Here is a 17,824-nt window from a genome sequence, read left to right on the forward strand (position 1 = left end):
TAGGTAGACCTAAAAGAAGACACGGAATCGTCATCATCAGCTTTTATTAATGCTTAAGCATTGGTAGAGGAGCACTGCACATTAGCGTTGCTGGAAGGAAATAAAGATGTAAATATGGCTGTAATTAAGACATTAATTAACAATGGTTACTCCCACCCAGGTATGTTTTGGTGGGCAGTGAGACAGGGAATGGGGGTCATGGCCAGTGCATTATTCATTGGGGTTATCCACTTGGTTATCCATTTTTTTTAGGGAGATAAAGGAAATATTCTTCATCAGGAGCAGCACAGAGAATTCCCTCCAAGGCAACACCCACACTGTGTGCAGTCTGAGATCCTTACAGGAACTACTGAGAGCAGAAGAGCATTCCAGATTTACAGTAAAATGTCCTTTTTTTTGGATCCCAGTCTCCACACGAGCTGCGGGTGCCTGGTCTGCAGCAGCACGGATGCCCAGCCTAGGAAGGAGATGATGTCCCGGTGTTGAAATTTGAGTTTTCCTGCTTTTGTCCTGGTGTGGAGAGATTCCATCACCACCCGGAGAGGGAGGAGGGAGTTTCTGGGAAATGTTTTGTTTCAGATAAATCACCCTAAACTGATAGTGTTAATATACCCCACTTTATAGGCAAGTGCTGCTGACAGTAAAAATTCACTGTTGACTGCAGTAGATCCAGCATAGAAAGGAGATCCACTTGTAAGTAAAAATACCATTATAGCAAGTGTGAAAGCAATAAAAAACCCAGAAACCAAATTCAGTGTCCTTTTCTGACTCTGCTGTGGGTGAAGCAGTTTTTTTCACGATCTGTACAAATTAAAAGCATCTTTAAGTCAGAAGCAATGAGTGGTCTGGAAGTCTGAGCTGTGCACACCAACCATCCAGATTGTGGGAAAGGAAAGAGTTGAGTTTCAGAAAGAAAAATGGGATGTTTTAAAACCCCAACATATTTAAAGCATCATCTATTCAGCAAAAGAAAATATTCTATCAGAAGATGAATAGAAAGAGGTTTCTCCTTGAACGATTAAGAAAATAGTCATTCAGGGAGACAATGCAGTCAGCAAAATAAACCAATGACAGTTTAGTTATTGCAGCTCTAACTGATATTTTTTGCTGAGGAATATTAAGCCATACCTCCTATGGCAGACACGAGCCTTTGTGTTCAGTTGCTGGGGTCAGGGGGGTTCTGTAATTATAGTTTTCATACGTGTGATAATAGCTATATGAAAAAGAAGAAAACAATGAATTACCCTGTAAAAGAACACTTGGTTTGGTTTTTTTTAAGAAAGACAGGCTTGAAATAAAATGACATAACCACACCATGGATTCCAGGTTGTATCATTTGCAGGTTGAAGGTACAAAATTACAAGACACTGAAGCAAATATTTCAAGTGTATTAAGTGTATAAAACTTGGGACTTGGCACCAAGGGGCAGGAACAAAAGCCTTACCCTTCCTTCTGCTTGGAAATAATTTTCCAGACAACACCAGCCCCCAGGAGCAGCAGAACTGCAGCTGCTGCCACTCCTGAGGGAGAAAAACACGGGTTATTCTCACTGGGTGCTGTAAAGAACACCAGATGCACAACAGAGTATCTGCCAAGGGAGGCTGTGCCACTCAGGCACTGAGCTGGGGACAAAAATGTTTGTAAGCTGCTTACCTAGGCCCACTGACCTGGACTTGGGGGACACTGCAGGGAAGGGAAAAAAAGGAAAATCAGCAAATTGTTCTACCGAAATACAGCGTTCCTCAACTGTCCTTAATCAATACCAGTAAACCTTGTAGAATCACGGGATGGTTTGGGTTGAAGGGATGTTAAAGTTCATCCAGTTTCACACTCCTGCCATGGACAGGACACTTTCCCCTGCTCCAAGTCCTGTCCAGCCTGGCCTTGGGCACCTCAGGGACCCAGGGCAGCCACAATTTCCCCATGGCAGAGTCTCCCTGCTGAGACCTACAACACCAGATTGCTCAGAGCCACACCCTTGTGCGCTTCCTTTTCCTGACAATCCAATTTGTGTGTTCGAAATGCATTTGCACGTTCGTGTCTGTTCTTTGCTTTGTTTACATTCCACTCACTCAGTTTACAGGCTGGCACGGGAGGGTCCCAGCTGAAATCCTCTTGGCACTGGGTGTGACTGATGCCTTCCAGCACATAACCATCGTCACATTCGAGAGTGATGTTAGTGCCAGAGCGATAAGTATTTCCTTTAATGGCCTTTTTAACACCTTGGACATCCGGGAATTCACATCGAATCTCTGAAATTGGAAGGAGCAAAAAGAGGAAACGCAAAATCTGAGAAACACAGCTGTGGGTTATTTAGGACATTGCTCTTGAATTCCTCCCGAGTGTAGCCAGGAATTAATTCTCATTAAGATAATTCCTTTCTTTGTGCTGCAGAACTGGGGCAGTGCCTCAGTCGCATATGGGATTATAAAGAATCCCAGACTCACCTTGGCACTGCGGGAGGGGCTGGCTCCAGTCCCATATGGGATTATAAAGAATCCCAGACTCACCTTGGCACTGCCGGAGGGGCTGGCTCCAGTCACATATGGGATTATAAGGAATCCCGGACTCACCTTGGCACTGCGGGAGGGGCTGGCTCCAGTCCCATATGGGATTATAAGGAATCCCAGACTCACCTTGGCACTGCGGGAGGGGCTGGGTGCAGTCACATATGGGATTATAAGGAATCCCAGACTCACCTTGGCACTGCGGGAGGGGCTGGCTCCAGTCACATATGGGATTATAAGGAATCCCGGACTCACCTTGGCACTGCGGGAGGGGCTGGCTCCAGTCACATATGGAATTCTGAGGAATCCCAGACTCACCTTGGCACTGCGGGAGGGGCTGGCTCCAGGATCCCGACCCCGTGCAGGTGATGACAGCGCTCCCGAGCAGTGAATAACCAGGATTGCAGCTGTAGGACACCGCGGCTCCGGAGGGAAAGGGGGCTGAGGTGTTGCTTCTCACCTTCCCATTTGGGATGTTTGGAGGCTGCGGACACTTCACAGCTGGACAAGCAGGGAGAGAAACAACAGGATGCTGAAGGGTGGCCAGGGAGTGACAGGCGCTGTCCCTCTGCTGGAATTTCTTCCCCTCAACAGCCCTGTAACTCCAGCAGGCTTCGGAAAGGCTAAAAACACGAGCTTGTTCTTATCTCGCATTCTGCACTCAGATTTAGACTTTCTACAAACCCTCCCCTAAGGCAAGACTTGTTAAATGTCCTTTTTTCTTCGCAGAACGCACCTTGGCAGACGGGAGGGGGATGGCTCCAGGCTCCCGATGCTGTGCAATAAATGGATGCTGTCCCCAGGAGAGAGAAGCCAGGCTCACAGATGTAGTTCACAGACGTTCCCGGAGTAAAAACTGCTTTTGCTGGGCCACGGAAAGACCCGTGGGTGATATTTGCAGGCTTGGAGCAGTGCAGCACTGCAAACAGATCAAAACAGAGCTCAGAGAGGCAAGAGGGAAAATTTCTGAGCAGCTGGGGAAGGGTGAATGCTCCCCCCAGCGCTGACTCCAACAGCCCTGCCCAACCCTCTGCAAAATTCCCTCAAAAAAGCTGGACAGGTTGGGAGGAGGAGTTAGTGATCAGTAAATTAAATCTTGCCTCTTCAGGTAAGAGACCTACCTGGCTTTGTTGTGGTTTCAGGGTGGTGAAAACGTTCTGCCACTCCATCTAAATGCAGCATTAAGAGTTTAAAAACACGGTTGAGCAAATAAAATGCACAAATTTGCCTTCATTTCCCTGGTGTTACATTTCCAATTAAAAATTCACTGCTCTCTGACAGCTACCAAATCTCTCACTTCCAGGGAATGAAGAGAATGTGGATTATGGATTGCAACAAGCAGTGTGAGAAAATGCCAACCATACCAATACTTACAGCTTTACCCAAGCTTTGGCTCATTTCTCTCATTTACTGTGTGTGAAGAGAGGCATAAATGAAAGGAAAAAAAAAAATTCTGCGTTCTCCTTAAAGTAATTAGAGCAAACAGGAAAAATAAAACCAGCTCTGATTTTGGTGAGCTGGCAGGAGAAATCAGGAGGAATGTACAATCCCAGCAGGGCCGAGAGCTGCTCCTTACCCTGCTCACACACAGGTGGGGGTGGGTGCCAGCTCCTGTCCCCTTGGCACTGGGACACGGGGTGGCCTCTCAGGGTGAAGCCTCTGCGGCACTTGAAGGTGACAGAGTCCCTGTAGGTGTAGGGGGGCTTGGGGACAGCCACCCTCCCATTCTGGATCTGTGGCACTGGGCACAGCACCCCTGAAAGAGAAAATCCTGTTTATTCCATCTGTGTGCTGCAATGAGCACATGCAAAATCCACGCTCAGTGACTCAGAGGAGTTTCACAGGATTTTGAGACTCAGACCAGAATAATTCCAAGAACTCAGGGGTACCACAGTATTAAATATATAAACACAGTTTTGTGCCCAGAAACAGAAGGGTGTGAATATATTCTAATAAATGCATGAACTGGGGTACAAATCTGTCAGTACTGTCATTCTGATGAATGTTTTACTATCCCAACCTCGTGCCTTCCAAAGCAATTCCACCTGACAAAAAGACTAATTGCAATGATCAACCCCTGCAAAACATGCTTGTGCTTTGGATACAGTACAGGATTTGGAAAATTCCATTTCAATCCTACTCAAAATACCACTCTTCTACTGCAAAACACGTTTTTCACTTGATTTCTCATTTATGGTTGTGAAACAAAAGTGACAAGTCCCTGCAGGCAGCTCTTCAGTCTGCATTGCTGTGACAGATCAAAGATTTACATCTGGAAGATTTTTAGATGAAACCAAACATGCAAGCATAAAAAAAACCTATCCCAGAGGAATATTATGCTTTAATAGTCTTATTCCTTTAATTCTGTTTATTTAGAAGAAATGCTTTTTAGTTTTAAGGACTTAATGTGGCAGTTCTGGCCCTGATCTAGTGGTGACCTACTTACTCTGACAGATGGGAGGCAAACCAGCCCAGGCAACATCTCGTCCCAAAATCTCACATCTCCTGTGGGACTGGCCAACCAGCCTGTACCTGGGGACACACACAGAGAATTATCAGCTCATAGCAAGTCCTTCAGCTTGGATTTTGCCCTCCCCAGAGGTTTCCTTCTGCAGCTTCCTGATTCCAGCTGATCACTGAGGTCTCTCTGCTGGTTTGACACCAAGTTCCTTCTTCCCAGATCCAAGGGGAGCAACACTGACCCCAAAAACTCTGTGTTGGATTGGTCAGGTGCTAAATCAGGACCCAGCTGATTTCCAGAGGGCTGGAGCCTCCTTGTATCATGGGCTGGCTCCCACTCTCAGCTCCTGCTCGAGGCCATCTGAGAAGGAAAACTGAAACTGGTTTGCAAATTAATCTATTGAGCACAGGAGGAAAAATGAGACAACTCTGCCTTTCTGGAGCAGGCAGCTATGGCAAAATTGGAACCAAAATTCCAGTTCAGGTCTGCTGTGGGAGAACAGCTGTGCAGAGTAGGTTGTGATCCTTTTCCCAAGACCAAACTCAGACACAGAGTCAGAGTGGGACTCACCCTTCATCACAGGTATAGTTCACAGTCGACTCAAAAAGGAGATCTGTGAGAACAACTCTGCCATTCCTGGGTGGGGCTGGCTGTTTGCATTGCTTCCCTGGGAAAGAACAAGGCTGGGTTTAAACTCCTCTCTTGAGGCTGTGCAACACACTATGAGAAGGTATCTGAAGGCTCTGTCCAAGTTCTGACACCAATAAAGATGAAATTTCAAAAAAGGCCCAAATCGGCCCTGACCATGTGACTAGTAAAGCCATGTAAAAATCCTTCCTTCAAAAATTGCTCTAAGAAACCCACAAAATAGACAATTTCTGACAACCAACACCAAAGGGATGGAGTTATTCACTTTTACAGAACTCTAGGGCTTCAGACCACGTGTGGTTTTGGAGGCAAGTCAGAGTTTGGGACATTCCAGGACGTCTCAAGTGTCCCGGCCGGCAGCTGTAACGCACGGTGTCCCCAACTGCAAATTCCTGCTGCTTTTTGTATTCCCTGGTCAGCTCAGCAAAGCTGAGGTTTGGAGGTGCACCACAGCCACCTGTCAGGAAAAAAAAAAAAAAAATAGGGAGAAAGGGGGATGTCAACGCAAAAGTTGTTTTAAGATGTATTTTGAGTGTGTACGGGTTAAAATCATTGTGTAAAATAGGTAAAAAAAAATGGATTCAGGATTTTGGGAAGGGTGGGGATGAGTCCTACAGGCAGGAACTCCCAGGCTCCATAACTCCAAGCCTGGAACTGTGTACCTGCACACTGAGGGAGGGGGAGGCTCCAGTTGCCAGAGTGGGTGCAGTAGATGGATGCCTGTCCCTGGAGGCTGTAGCCAGGGTCACAGCTGTAGTTCACAACCATCCCAGTGGGAAAAACCTCCAAGTCCTGGCTGTCATGGTGTCCTTTGTCAATGTTTGGAGGTGAAGGGCATTGCAGCACTGAAGAGAGAGGACAAAACAAAACTGAGCAAAGGGAGGGGCCATGACACTGGGACAGGCTGGGGAGGTTGGGGTTGTTCAGCCCGAAGAAAAGTCTCCAGGGAGATTTTAGAGCCTCTTCTGGTGCCTAAAGAGGCTCCAAGAGAACTTGGGACAAGGGATGGAGTGACAGGAGTGGCTTCCCAGTGCCAGAGGGCAGGGATGGATGGGATATTGGGAAGGATCCCTGGATCCCTGGAAGTGTCCAAGGCCAGGCTGGACAGCACTTGGAGCACCCTGGGAAGGTGTCCCAGGGGACATGAGCTGGTTTTAAGTTTCTTTAACTCAGTGTCATAAGAAAAGAATCACTATTTTCAGGAGTCTGTCCAAACCCTCCAGAGGAGGGAACAGTAAAGGAGAAATTACAAAGCTTCAGCACACAACAATTTAAACAAATTAGAAGCAGCTGCAAAACTCACTTGTGCAAAACTCCTGAGCTTCAGACCATGTTAGATTATCAAGACATGTGATAGTTGGTGATATCTCTGGCTGTTCCACATATCCAGGCCGACAAGTGTAGTTCAAAGTCATCCCAACAGGAAACTCAGTCTGATTTTCATATTCCTTGCTTAGCTCAGCAAACAGCAGCGGTGCTGGTGTGCCACAACCAGCTGCCAAGAAACAACACGGGCATGAGGAAAATGTCCTTGGCTGTGAAATGCAGCTAAAGAGAAACAGGTGCATTGATGGGCACTGTTAAACCCCAAGTTATTAATGTGTTTTCTGTGTAGTCTGATACTTGTCTGCTGTAAATAACACTCAGCATGTATGGACACAGGCACCTGTGGTTTTTTAAAAAAAAGTGGTGCCTTCGCTCAACTCTGGGCTGTAGGGTACAGAAATCTTTCATTTCAGTATTTAGAACATCCAAGCCTGGAAAACTTGAGCAGTGCCAGCAGCTTAATCCCAGTGCCACCAAAGTGAGCACAGTGGTTCTCCCAGGTGGGTGGAAGGTTTGCCTGATCCAGGGGCAGCCTGGGATGGGGTGGGTGCTGAGTCTGGCACAGGATGGGTGCTGAGCTTGATAGGGGACAGATGCTGAGCCTGATATGGGATGGGTGCTGGGCCTGATATAGGATGGGTGCCAAGCCTGGCAGGGGATGGATGCTGAGCCTGGCAGGGGATGGATGCTGAGCCTGGTGTGGGATGGATGCTGAGCTTGATATGGGATGGATGCTGAGCCTGGCAGGGGATGGATGCCGAGCCTGGCAGGGGATGGATGCTGAGCCTGATATGGGATGGATGCTGAGCCTGGCAGGGGATGGATGCTGAGCCTGGTGTGGGATGGATGCTGAGCCTGATTTGGGATGGATGCTGAGCCTGGCAGAGGATGGATGCTGAGCCTGATATGGGATGGATGCTGAGCCTGGCAGAGGATGGATGCTGAGCCTGATATGGGATGGATGCTGAGCCTGGTGTAGGATTGATGCTGAGCCTGATATGGGATGGATGCTGAGCCTGATATGGGATGGATGCTGAGCCTGGTGTAGGATTGATGCTGAGCCTGGTGTAGGATTGATGCTGAGCCTGGTGTGGGATGGATGGTGAGCCTGATTTGGGATAGATGCCGAGCCAGCCCACCTGCACAGCGTGGGTAGGGGCGGCTCCAGTTGCCCCAGGCCGTGCACCGCAGCGAGGGCTCCCCGAGCAGGGAGAAGCCGGGCTGGCAGCTGTAGCTCACGGAGCTGCCGCTGCTGAAGCTGGTCCCGGGCGCGGCGCTGGGCACGGCGTGGGCGATGGCGGGGGGCGGCGGGCACAGCAGCACTGCCAGGCGGGAGGGAGAGCGGAGTTCAGCCTTGCACCCAGAGCCGGAGCACGGGCAGCGCAGCAAAGCCCCTCCCAGCGGCTCACCTGGCCGGCAGGTAGGGACAGCGGGCACCCAGTGGCTGTCGGGCTGGCACTCGGCCTCTCGGCTGCCCCTCAGCTCGAAGCCCGGGTGGCACTGGAAGGTGACGGTGTCCCCAGGGTGGTACACAGCCCTCCGGCCCTCTGCCACCTCCCCGTCCTTGATGCTGGGGCTGCTGCAGGTGATCACTGGCAGGGAAAAGCAGCAGAGCTCGGGGTTAGGGGTAGCTGTCAGAGCTGAGGGATCCTCCCCTGGTTTTGGGAGCTGTGTGAGCACATGCTCTCCCCTCTGAGGAACAGCAATGCCAGCTCACCTTCACAGTGGGGGTAGGGGACGCTCCAGACTCCCGTGGGCAAGCAGGACACTGCGGTTTTCCCGGTGAGGGTGTAGCCAGGGTCACAGTGGTACTTCACTGACATGCCAGGGATGAACTCCCTCACAGCCTTGCTGTCGTGATGGCCATTTCTGATAACTGGAGGGGGAGGACACGGCGGCACTGCAAGGAGAGGGAAAGGTCCCAGCTAGCCAAGAGCTGCTGCCACAACCCCCCTGTAGGGCAAGGCAGACTTTTAACTTTGAATGAGGATTATGAGGATGGCAGGACAAACACGTGCATGTTTTTCCTTCCCAGCCCTTGAGAGCAGCCCCTTTACCTCCACACAGAGGTTCAGGAATCAGCTACCACCCTGCCCCTCACTTGCACTTACACTTCTCACAGGTGGGGACTGGAGGGTGCCACTTGCCCCCAAACTGGCACCGAGACTCCTGAGAGCCGTTCAAGGCATAACCAAAGTTGCACTCGAAGAAAATGGTGTCCTCCAGCATGTAGGTGCTCTCCAGCCCACTGACTTTCCCATTCTTGATCTCTGGCCTGGTGCAGCCGGTTGCTGGAAGGGAAGAGCAGGAGGGTGTGAGGAGCTGGGGGTGTGGAGGGCGCTGGGCAGGAACAGCACCTGCTGCTGAGCCTTGGCATCACTGCCACGGGCATCTCAACGTTACTGACTCTTGTTCTTACACAAAATATCCTTATTAGCTATTCCTGAGGGTTTGTACCCAGCGGGCACAGAAAGGGAAACCCAGAGAGGCACAAGGGGCTGCTGCTGGTCTCTGCCTCCCCCTGGGGATTTGGCGGCAGCGATGAAAGCGAGAGCCAAGGAGGGGAAAGAGCCCGTGGCGGGCAGAGGGGACAGGAGCAGACCTTGGCAGCGGGGCTGGGGCCGGCTCCAGGTGCCCTTGGCCGTGCAGCGGATGGAGGCGTTGCCCAGCAGGGAGTAGCCCTCGGCACAGGAGTAGAGAACCAGCGAGCCCGGGCTGTGCGCCGCGCCGGCGCTGGCGCTGTGCCGCCCGTTGGCGATGCTGGGCGGGGCAGGACAGCGCACCCCTGCCGGGACAGGAGACGGGGTGAGAAACGGCCACAGAACCGCCAACAACCATCCTTCTGCCGGCAGAGGAGGGAGGAAACACCAGCGCAGCCACTCTGAGCAACGGGATCAACTCCTTAGCTCCGCTCTCCAAACACCAGCATCCTGCTTTTCCCAGCTTTTTCAGGAGTAATGCATCAAATTTACTTGAAGCAGCAATACTTCCCCATCAGCAACGAAAAGAAAAAGCTGCCACACCAAAACGCTGCTCAAATAAGCATTTGATGCGTAGAAAACCAATTAAGAGAATTGTAAATCCTCCGGGTTGTTTTGAACGTTAACTGCTCTGAATAAATAAATAAGAATGAATAAGAATGAATAAGAATGAATAAGAATGAATAAGAATAAATAAGAATGAATAAGAATGAATAAGAATAAATAAGAATGAATAAGAATGAATAAGAATGAATAAGAATGAATAAGAATGAATAAAAATAAATAAAAGCGAATAAAAATAAATGTAAGGAAATAAAATAAATATAAGTAAATATAAATACATATAAGAAAATATAAGTAAGTAAAAGGAAGTATTAATACAGAGATTAAATATAGAAATAGAAATAGAAAATGAATTTTAAATAAATAAATAAATAGATAAACAAATAGAAGCAGAGGATTTTATGTGTCCCTCGAGGCAGGGACAGGCAGAGGTGGCTGTGGGCGCTCCCCAGGCTGTACCTTGGCACCGTGGCACTGCCCCGCTCCATGTGCCGTGCTCCCCATCCAGGGAGGTGCAGGACAGGGAGGCGTTTCCAGCTGGGGCCAGCCCCGAGGCACAGGTGTAGGTGACCACGTCCCCGAAGGAGAAACTGTCCCTGGAGCCCCCGCTGTGTGTCCCCTGCGGGATGGCCGGAGGGGCAGCGCAGGTGATACCTGAGGGCAGGACAAGGACACGCTCAGCGCTGATGGACAGGAAACCTCCTCAGCAGCGACACAACGACCCAAATGCTCCAGGAAGAAACTTTGCATGAAAAACAATCACACGTGGGAAGGATAATCTACCCCCTCCTGTGAGTCACTTCCTTCTGCCTGTGTCAGAGATAATTCTCACCTCTTTTTTCATAACCATCGGTGGCACAAAGAGAGACTGGCCTGTGAGAAATACCCACTAACAGGCAGTTTAAAACATGAATGCTTCTTCCCAGTTCTGACCAGAACAATAAAAGACCTTTGAAACCATTTTCAGAAGCATATCCAAAACACAATGAAAGAAAAAGGAAATATTTTACACATGCAGTGACAACAAAACCTTTGGCTTGAAAGAAGTCCCATTTTATCACCTAAAACATCTCCAAGAACCTGTTGTGGTGTCCTACTTACGCTGGCAGACAGGAGGATTCCCACTCCACGAGACACGAGTGCCAGAGACCTCACAAATTCTGTGGGAGCCTCCCACCAGCTTGTACCTGCACCACACAGAAGGTTAATTAATTTAACAGTGAGATTTCTTGAGATTTCTTTAGGACCTTTGCAAGTGGCAGCCAAGAGTTCTGACTTGGGAACTGGGTTGTGCAAAGCTGAAAATCCACTTCACTCTCACCAGGTCGGGACTCACCCTTTGTCACAAGTGTAATTTTGTGCAAATTGAAAATCCACTTTCACCAGGGCGGGACTCACCCCTTGTCACAAGTGTCATTTTGCGTAAAGCTGAAAATCCACTTCACTCTCACCAGGGCGGGACTCACCCCTTGTCACAAGTGTCATTTTGTGTAAAGTTGAAAATCCACTTCACTCTCACCAGGTCGGGACTCACCCCTTGTCACAAGTGTCATTTTGTGTAAAGTTGAAAATCCACTTCACTCTCACCAGGGCGGGACTCACCCCTTAACAAGTGCAATTTTGTGTAAAACCGAAAATCCACTTCACTCTTACCAGGTCGGGACTCACCCCTTGTCACAAGTGTAATTGATTTTGGATCCGAAGAGGAGATCTGTCAGCACAACAGCCCTGCCGTGCTCTGGGTTCCCTGGGATGGGACACTGCATCCCTGGAAGGGAACGCCAGCCTGTGTCAGCCCCCGCTGCGCTCCCACCCCTGCCAGGCTGTCACCACTGCGACACCCACTAAACCGCCGGTTTTCAGCACTTGCAGGACGTACTTTTACAGAAGTGCAGGGGTGCGGACCAGCTCTGGTTGCTGAGGCAGGTGATGGCTGGTGACACTCCCAGCAGCGGGCTGTAGCCGGGCTGGCACTCGTACTCCACCCGGCTCCCCTCGGGAAACACCGAGCGGCTCCTGTAGGGCTCCTTCAGCTGGGCAAAGCTCAGCCTGGACGGGGATGTGCAGCCAGCTGCCAGGAGAGAGACACAGCCCCGTGTTAGAGAGACAGGAAAAAGGGGTTGGGAGAGCAGGGCAGGGGCAATGCCCTGCTGGGACACTTGCCCTGCTGGCAGACGGGCACAGGAGGCTCCCAGGTGTTGTTTGGTTGGCACTGGGTCTCTCTGTGGCCACGAATGGCATAGCCTGGGTCGCATTCGAAGGTCACGGTGTCCCTGTGTGAGTAGGCAGACCTGAGAGCCACGATCCTCCCGTTCTGGATCTGCGGGACAGGACAATCCGCCGCTGGGAGGAAAAAGAAAAAAAGAGGTGCAGGTCATCAAAACAGGCAGAGCTGAACAGCTGTGAAGACACCAAGGGTTTGTTCTTTTTTTTAATTTTAAGACACAACCCGAAAATCATTTTCCTAGAGATGATGCTGTGCCTGCATCCTGCAATACCAAACATCTCCAAGGGGAAAGGGGATCCTGGGGCAGCAGTGGCTCTCCAGCCTCCCCTGCTCTGCCAGGGCAGGAATTCCAGCTGGCCGGCGTTCCCCGGTGTTTCCCAGCAGGGAGCAGCAGTGCCCGGGGGGTTCCTGGGGGTCCCTGCAGCTCGGGCAGCCCAGCCCCACCTCCGCAGGCAGGCAGGGGCTCGCTCCACACGCCGTTGTGGCCGTCGCGGGTGGTGCAGTGGATGGAGGGCTCCCCGTGCAGGGCCAGCCCGGGTTTGCAGCTGTAGGTCACCGAGGTGCCGTAGTGGAACTCGTCCTGCAGCCTCCCCGTGTGCCTCGCGTTGGGGATGTCCGGGGGGGGCTCGCAAGGGATGCCTGCAGAGTGCAGAACAAGGCGTGTCAGTGCTGCAGCAGCACCAAAACAACTGGAATCCCGCGGTCTGAGGGGCACAAACACTTGTTCTAAGGGTGGAATAAAGTGAGGTCCCAGTGGGAGTGTGCTGCAGCAGGATGGAACCTGCCTGGCAGGTAGAAAGCACAGCAGCAATCCAAGCTCTGTGGAGGAAATACCTGCATGCTTTGAATTTTCTACTTTTTAAGAAATAAGAAATCAAATACTTGTTTTGCATCACCTGTGTCAAATCCTGGTGCCAGGATTGCAACAGGCCCAGTCTGTGTGTCAGCTGTGCTTCACACCTACCTGGAGAATCTGGAAAATGCTTTAAAACCCCAGAAAATGTTTCATTCTTTGTATGAACTCCCTGCTCAGCCACACTGCTTGATCAGCAGAGAAGCCCCTGGGTGGAATTGCTGAGGAGCAGCACAGCAGGGAGGGACAGTCCCACAGGGTGGGATTTGGGGCTCACTGCTGGCCCTGGCTCAGTGCTCTGTCTGTCCCTGTCACTGTCCTTGGTCTCTTTGGGTCTGACACAACAACCCCCAAGCTGGGCATGTTTCCCCTCCCCTCCTGCCCTGGGCTCGTGGTGTCAGTCAGCAGCAGGACACTCAAGCACTGCTGGAAAAGCTCCAGCTGAGGGGTTGCTTTCCATAATCCCCTAAGCTCTGAGATCCTGTACCTTTTCCCAGACTGCTTTCTTATGACTTCCAAACTTAATAACTTCCCTGCCCACAGAGTGGATAAATTGCCTGTGAAAGCTTTGATTGGAAAGATGTGGCAGTCTCTGCTGGAAAATATTTCCCAGCTGCACACAAACCCCCAGAGCCATGAGCTACTCACGCTGGCAGAGGGGAATGTCCCCAGTCCATGCAACACGTCCCCCAGAGATCTCACAGCGTCTGCTGGCTTTGCCAATTAACCTGTGCCTGCAGTTAAAAGGATTAGTCATTCATCCCAAGCCATTGCAGTTGGACTTGGTGCTCCTCCCCAGCACCTGGGATGTGGGATCTGCCCTGCTGGCAGCAGAGCTGTGGCCCTGGAGGGGAGGTTCCTTCCTTGCTCTCCTGGCCCATTTCTCAATATTTGTGTATAGGCACAATAGTGAGCACCTCGTGTGCTCTATAGGTACAGAACCCTAAAGGGGCCTCTGCACAGAATCCATTTACTGGGAGTGAACGAAAAGGGATTTAAAAAGGGGACACTCACCTAATCCATCTCCAAAACAGGACTTACCCGTCCTCACAGCTGTAAACCACTGTAGACCCAAGCTGGAGATCTGTCAGGGAAATAATCTTGCCATTCATAGGCTCACCAGGGTGGCTGCACTGTTTCCCTGGGGAAGGAAAACACCCTTATTTGAGGTTCCTGTCTCTCTACACCCCAGTACAAAACATGCAATTATTCCTCCAGTCCCCTGCCCCCATTCCCAACACGAGTTTCCAACAACAAATGGTTACATGGCTTTACTAGTCACATATTCAGAATAACACCAAGGTTTTGGCAGCATGGACAGAGCCTGAAAACTGATCCTCCTGCAACAATGGACACCAAAATGAGGAACTATTCACTTTTACAGAACTCTAGTGCTTCTGACCACACTCCACTCTCAAGGCATGTAATAGTAGGTGACATTCCTGGGACTTTAGCATATCCAGGCCGGCAAGTGTATCTCACAGTCTTCCCAACAGAAAAATCAATGGTATTTCTATGCTCCTGATTTAGCTCAGCAAACTGTAACCTTCTGGGAGGATCACAAGCACCTAGTGAGAGAGAAAAGAGATGTGAGAAGCAGGCAGGACAGGGACATCAGGGCCAGGCACACAAAGAGCACTGTTAGGAGGAAAGGGGTTTGGTTTGCCTTGAAAAATGTATATTTTGATTAATAGAGCCATTAATAAACACATTTTCCCAAAAGCTTGCAGAGGCTTAGGTTCTTATTCCCAGGGTAGATTTAAATCTTCCCCTCAAAGGGTTTGACAACATGTTTTAAAGAGGATTAGGGGACATAGAACAGCAGTGTACCCCGAGGCAGCTCTGTCACATACCTGGAGGCCTCCTGGATGAGTTCTGGTCAGGCAGGGCTCTGTCACACTCAGGGGCAGGGGGCTGCCAGCTGCCATCCTCCTGGCAGGACACGCTGGCACTGCCCCGCAGCCTGTAACCGTCCTGGCACCGAAATGTCACCGACTGCCCGGGGGCAGAGAGAGCTCTGTGGCCACCAACTTGCCTTCCATTGGCTACGGTTGGGTTGATGCAGACAGTCCCTGGGAATGAGGGGGTGCAGGAGTTGGAGCACAAGCAAACCCCAAAGCAAAGGCTGTTCGTGTTGCAGCAACAAAACGTGATGTCCACACAAAGCTCCCCAGCCGTGGGAAGGCTTGGCATTAACTGATTCCACGAGACACTTTACGTGGAATTAACCCTCTTGGAGGATCTGTTTGCACTGGTGAGGGTGTCCCCTGAGCTCGGAGTCACACGGTGAGTTTGTCCCCAGACGGGACAGAGCCCGGGCTCACCTTCACAGCGAGGGCGGGGCTGGCTCCAGTCCCCCGATGCTCTGCAGAACACAGCGGCATTTCCAACCAGGTAATAGCCGGGATTGCAGGTGTACCTCACAGACATCCCAGCGCTAAAAAACGCTTTGTCCTGCCCGTTGTGATTTGCATTGGAGACCTCCGGAGGCCTCGGGCACGGCCGGACTGCGAGAGGGAGATGAGAAATTTAATTCAGGGGCAGAGCAGGGAACAAGGGGAAGGCAGCCAGAGTGATGCTGCACGGATGGGTTAAATCCCATCCCCTGTTCCTGCCCGAATCGTCTGTTCCTTCCTGAATCCCCTGTTCCGGCCTGCACCCCTGTTCCTGGGCAGCAGCTGCTCTCACCTCTCTGGCACACGAGCACCGGAGGGTCCCAGATGCCCCCGGGCTGGCACCGAGCCTCATCGGAGCCCTCTATGGTGTACCCAGCATCACAGGAAAAGTGCAGAGTGTCTCCAGCTCTGTAGGTGCTCTGCAGGTTGTGCACCTCGCCGTTCTGCACCTCGGGTACCTGGCAGCCGATCGCTGTGGGGACAGGGACAGCGTCCTTCAGCCTTCCCTGCATGAGCTGGGTGCTGCCCGCACAGAGCCCTCCCGCCCCTCTCCTCACTGCCAGGACCCCACAGGACACGCAGCCCCCTCCCACCACCCCAGCCCAGGAGAGAGGCGCCCACACACCTTCACAGCGGGGCAGGGGCCGGCTCCAGAGCCCGGAGTCCGTGCAGGTGATGGACACGTTTCCCAGCAGCTGGAAGCCCTCCTGGCAGCTGTAGGACACGGTCACTCCCCGGGACGCCCTGGCCGAGGGATGCCCGCTGTGCCGCCCGTTGGCGATGCTCGGAGCCCGGGGACATGTCACCTCTGCGGAGGGAGGGAAAACCCCCTGAGATTTGGGGAGAGGTGATTTTGGAGAGGCTGCTCAGCCCCACCCTGCAGCATGTCAGACTTGGGGAGGACAGAGGGCTCGAGCCCCAGGAACTGCCAGCTGGAGCCTTTGCGTGTCCTGACTGTCCTCTGATTTTTCTGGACTAAGAATATTGAAATGATCCATTTGAACTCGGCTGGTCTCCCCCTAAAAGCTGTGTCCCCTCCGTGCCCGTGCCTTCCCAGCACTGTCACATCCCTGGCTGTGCTGGAGCCAGGCTGTGGCTGCAGCACAGGGAGGAGGATGCTGCCTCTGGATTCGCGGATCTTAACTTCTTATTTACGTATCAGAAACCCGTATATTTCATTAAAATGGAATTTAGTCTCTCAGTGGATTTGGTGAGGGTGTCCCCTGAGCTCGGAGTCACACGGTGAGTTTGTCCCCAGAGGGGACAGAGCCCGGGCTCACCTTCACAGCGAGGGCGGGGCTGGCTCCAGTCCCCCGATGCTCTGCAGAACACAGCGGCATTTCCAACCAGGTAATAGCCGGGATTGCAGGTGTACCTCACAGACATCCCAGCGCTAAAAAACGCTTTGTTCCGGCCGTTGTGATTTGCATTGGAGACCTCCGGAGGCATCGGGCACGGCCGGACTGCGAGAGGGAGATGAGAAATTAAACTCAGCGGGAGAGCAGGGAACAAGGGGAAGGCAGCCAGAGTGATGCTGCACGGATGGGTTAAATCCGTGCCTGAACCCCTGTTCCTGCCCGAATCGTCTGTTCCTGGGCAGCAGCCGCACTCACCCTTCTGGCACACGAGCACCGGAGGGTCCCAGATGCCCCCGGGCTGGCACCGAGCCTCATCGGAGCCCTCTGCTGCATACCCAGGGTGACAGTCAAAGTGCAGAGTGTCTCCAGCTCTGTAGGTGCTCTGCAGGTTGTGCACCTTGCCGTTCTGCACCTCGGGTACCTGGCAGCCGATCGCTGTGGGGACAGGGACAGCGTCCTTCAGCCTTCCCTGCATGAGCTGGGTGCTGCCCGCACAGAGCCCTCCCGCCCCTCTCCTCACTGCCAGGACCCCACAGGACACGCAGCCCCCTCCCACCACCCCAGCCCAGGAGAGAGGCGCCCACACACCTTCACAGCGGGGCAGGGGCCGGCTCCAGAGCCCGGAGTCCGTGCAGGTGATGGACACGTTTCCCAGCAGCTGGAAGCCCTCCTGGCAGCTGTAGGACACGGTCACTCCCCGGGACGCCCTGGCCGAGGGATGCCCGCTGTGCCGCCCGTTGGCGATGCTCGGAGCCCGGGGACATGTCACCTCTGCGGAGGGAGGGAGAGAAATCATCCTGCGGGGCGGCTCTTTGTGCTTTGTGTGCTGCTGGGACAGCTCGGGTGATTTCCTGAATTCCGCTCTGCTGAATCGAGGGTTTAGTTCACTGAAAGTGCAGCTGCACCTGGAGGAAATTACTGGCAGTGGTGACAGTCCCGACAGGACTGCAGGGACATCCCAGGGTCTGGCAGGTTGTGATTACTTTCCATCCCACAATGAAGGT

At 52.0% G+C, this 17,824-nt stretch overlaps 2 protein-coding genes across 2 annotated transcripts in view; one reads left to right on the plus strand and one right to left on the minus strand.

Moving 5' to 3' along the window:
• Positions 1-17,824, plus strand: part of LOC306812590 (specifically androgen-regulated gene protein) — a 92,555-nt gene that overhangs the window by 19,346 nt on the left and 55,385 nt on the right. The gene's annotated exons all lie outside the window — the stretch shown is intronic.
• Positions 224-17,824, minus strand: part of LOC306812438 (complement receptor type 1-like) — a gene marked incomplete at its 5' end in the record, with an annotated part of 19,381 nt that continues 1,780 nt past the window's right edge. The window contains 32 exon segments of the mRNA XM_079327025.1: positions 224-1,520; positions 1,654-1,683; positions 2,073-2,252; positions 2,826-3,008; positions 3,244-3,549; positions 3,916-4,263; positions 4,954-5,039; positions 5,539-5,635; positions 5,882-6,073; positions 6,279-6,461; positions 6,920-7,111; positions 8,082-8,264; positions 8,352-8,534; positions 8,660-8,842; positions 9,054-9,233; positions 9,545-9,727; positions 10,446-10,640; positions 11,088-11,173; positions 11,655-11,754; positions 11,866-12,148; positions 12,151-12,329; positions 12,658-12,852; positions 13,715-13,800; positions 14,108-14,207; positions 14,443-14,634; positions 14,920-15,138; positions 15,391-15,573; positions 15,755-15,934; positions 16,088-16,270; positions 16,743-16,925; positions 17,076-17,255; positions 17,409-17,591. Of these exon segments, the coding sequence (XP_079183151.1) occupies positions 1,441-1,520; positions 1,654-1,683; positions 2,073-2,252; positions 2,826-3,008; positions 3,244-3,549; positions 3,916-4,263; positions 4,954-5,039; positions 5,539-5,635; positions 5,882-6,073; positions 6,279-6,461; positions 6,920-7,111; positions 8,082-8,264; positions 8,352-8,534; positions 8,660-8,842; positions 9,054-9,233; positions 9,545-9,727; positions 10,446-10,640; positions 11,088-11,173; positions 11,655-11,754; positions 11,866-12,148; positions 12,151-12,329; positions 12,658-12,852; positions 13,715-13,800; positions 14,108-14,207; positions 14,443-14,634; positions 14,920-15,138; positions 15,391-15,573; positions 15,755-15,934; positions 16,088-16,270; positions 16,743-16,925; positions 17,076-17,255; positions 17,409-17,591 (5,516 nt within the window). The 3' untranslated portion in view covers positions 224-1,440.

The sequence above is a fragment of the Erithacus rubecula genome (assembly GCF_903797595.1).
Source record: "Erithacus rubecula genome assembly, chromosome: 26".
NCBI lineage: Eukaryota > Metazoa > Chordata > Aves > Passeriformes > Muscicapidae > Erithacus > Erithacus rubecula.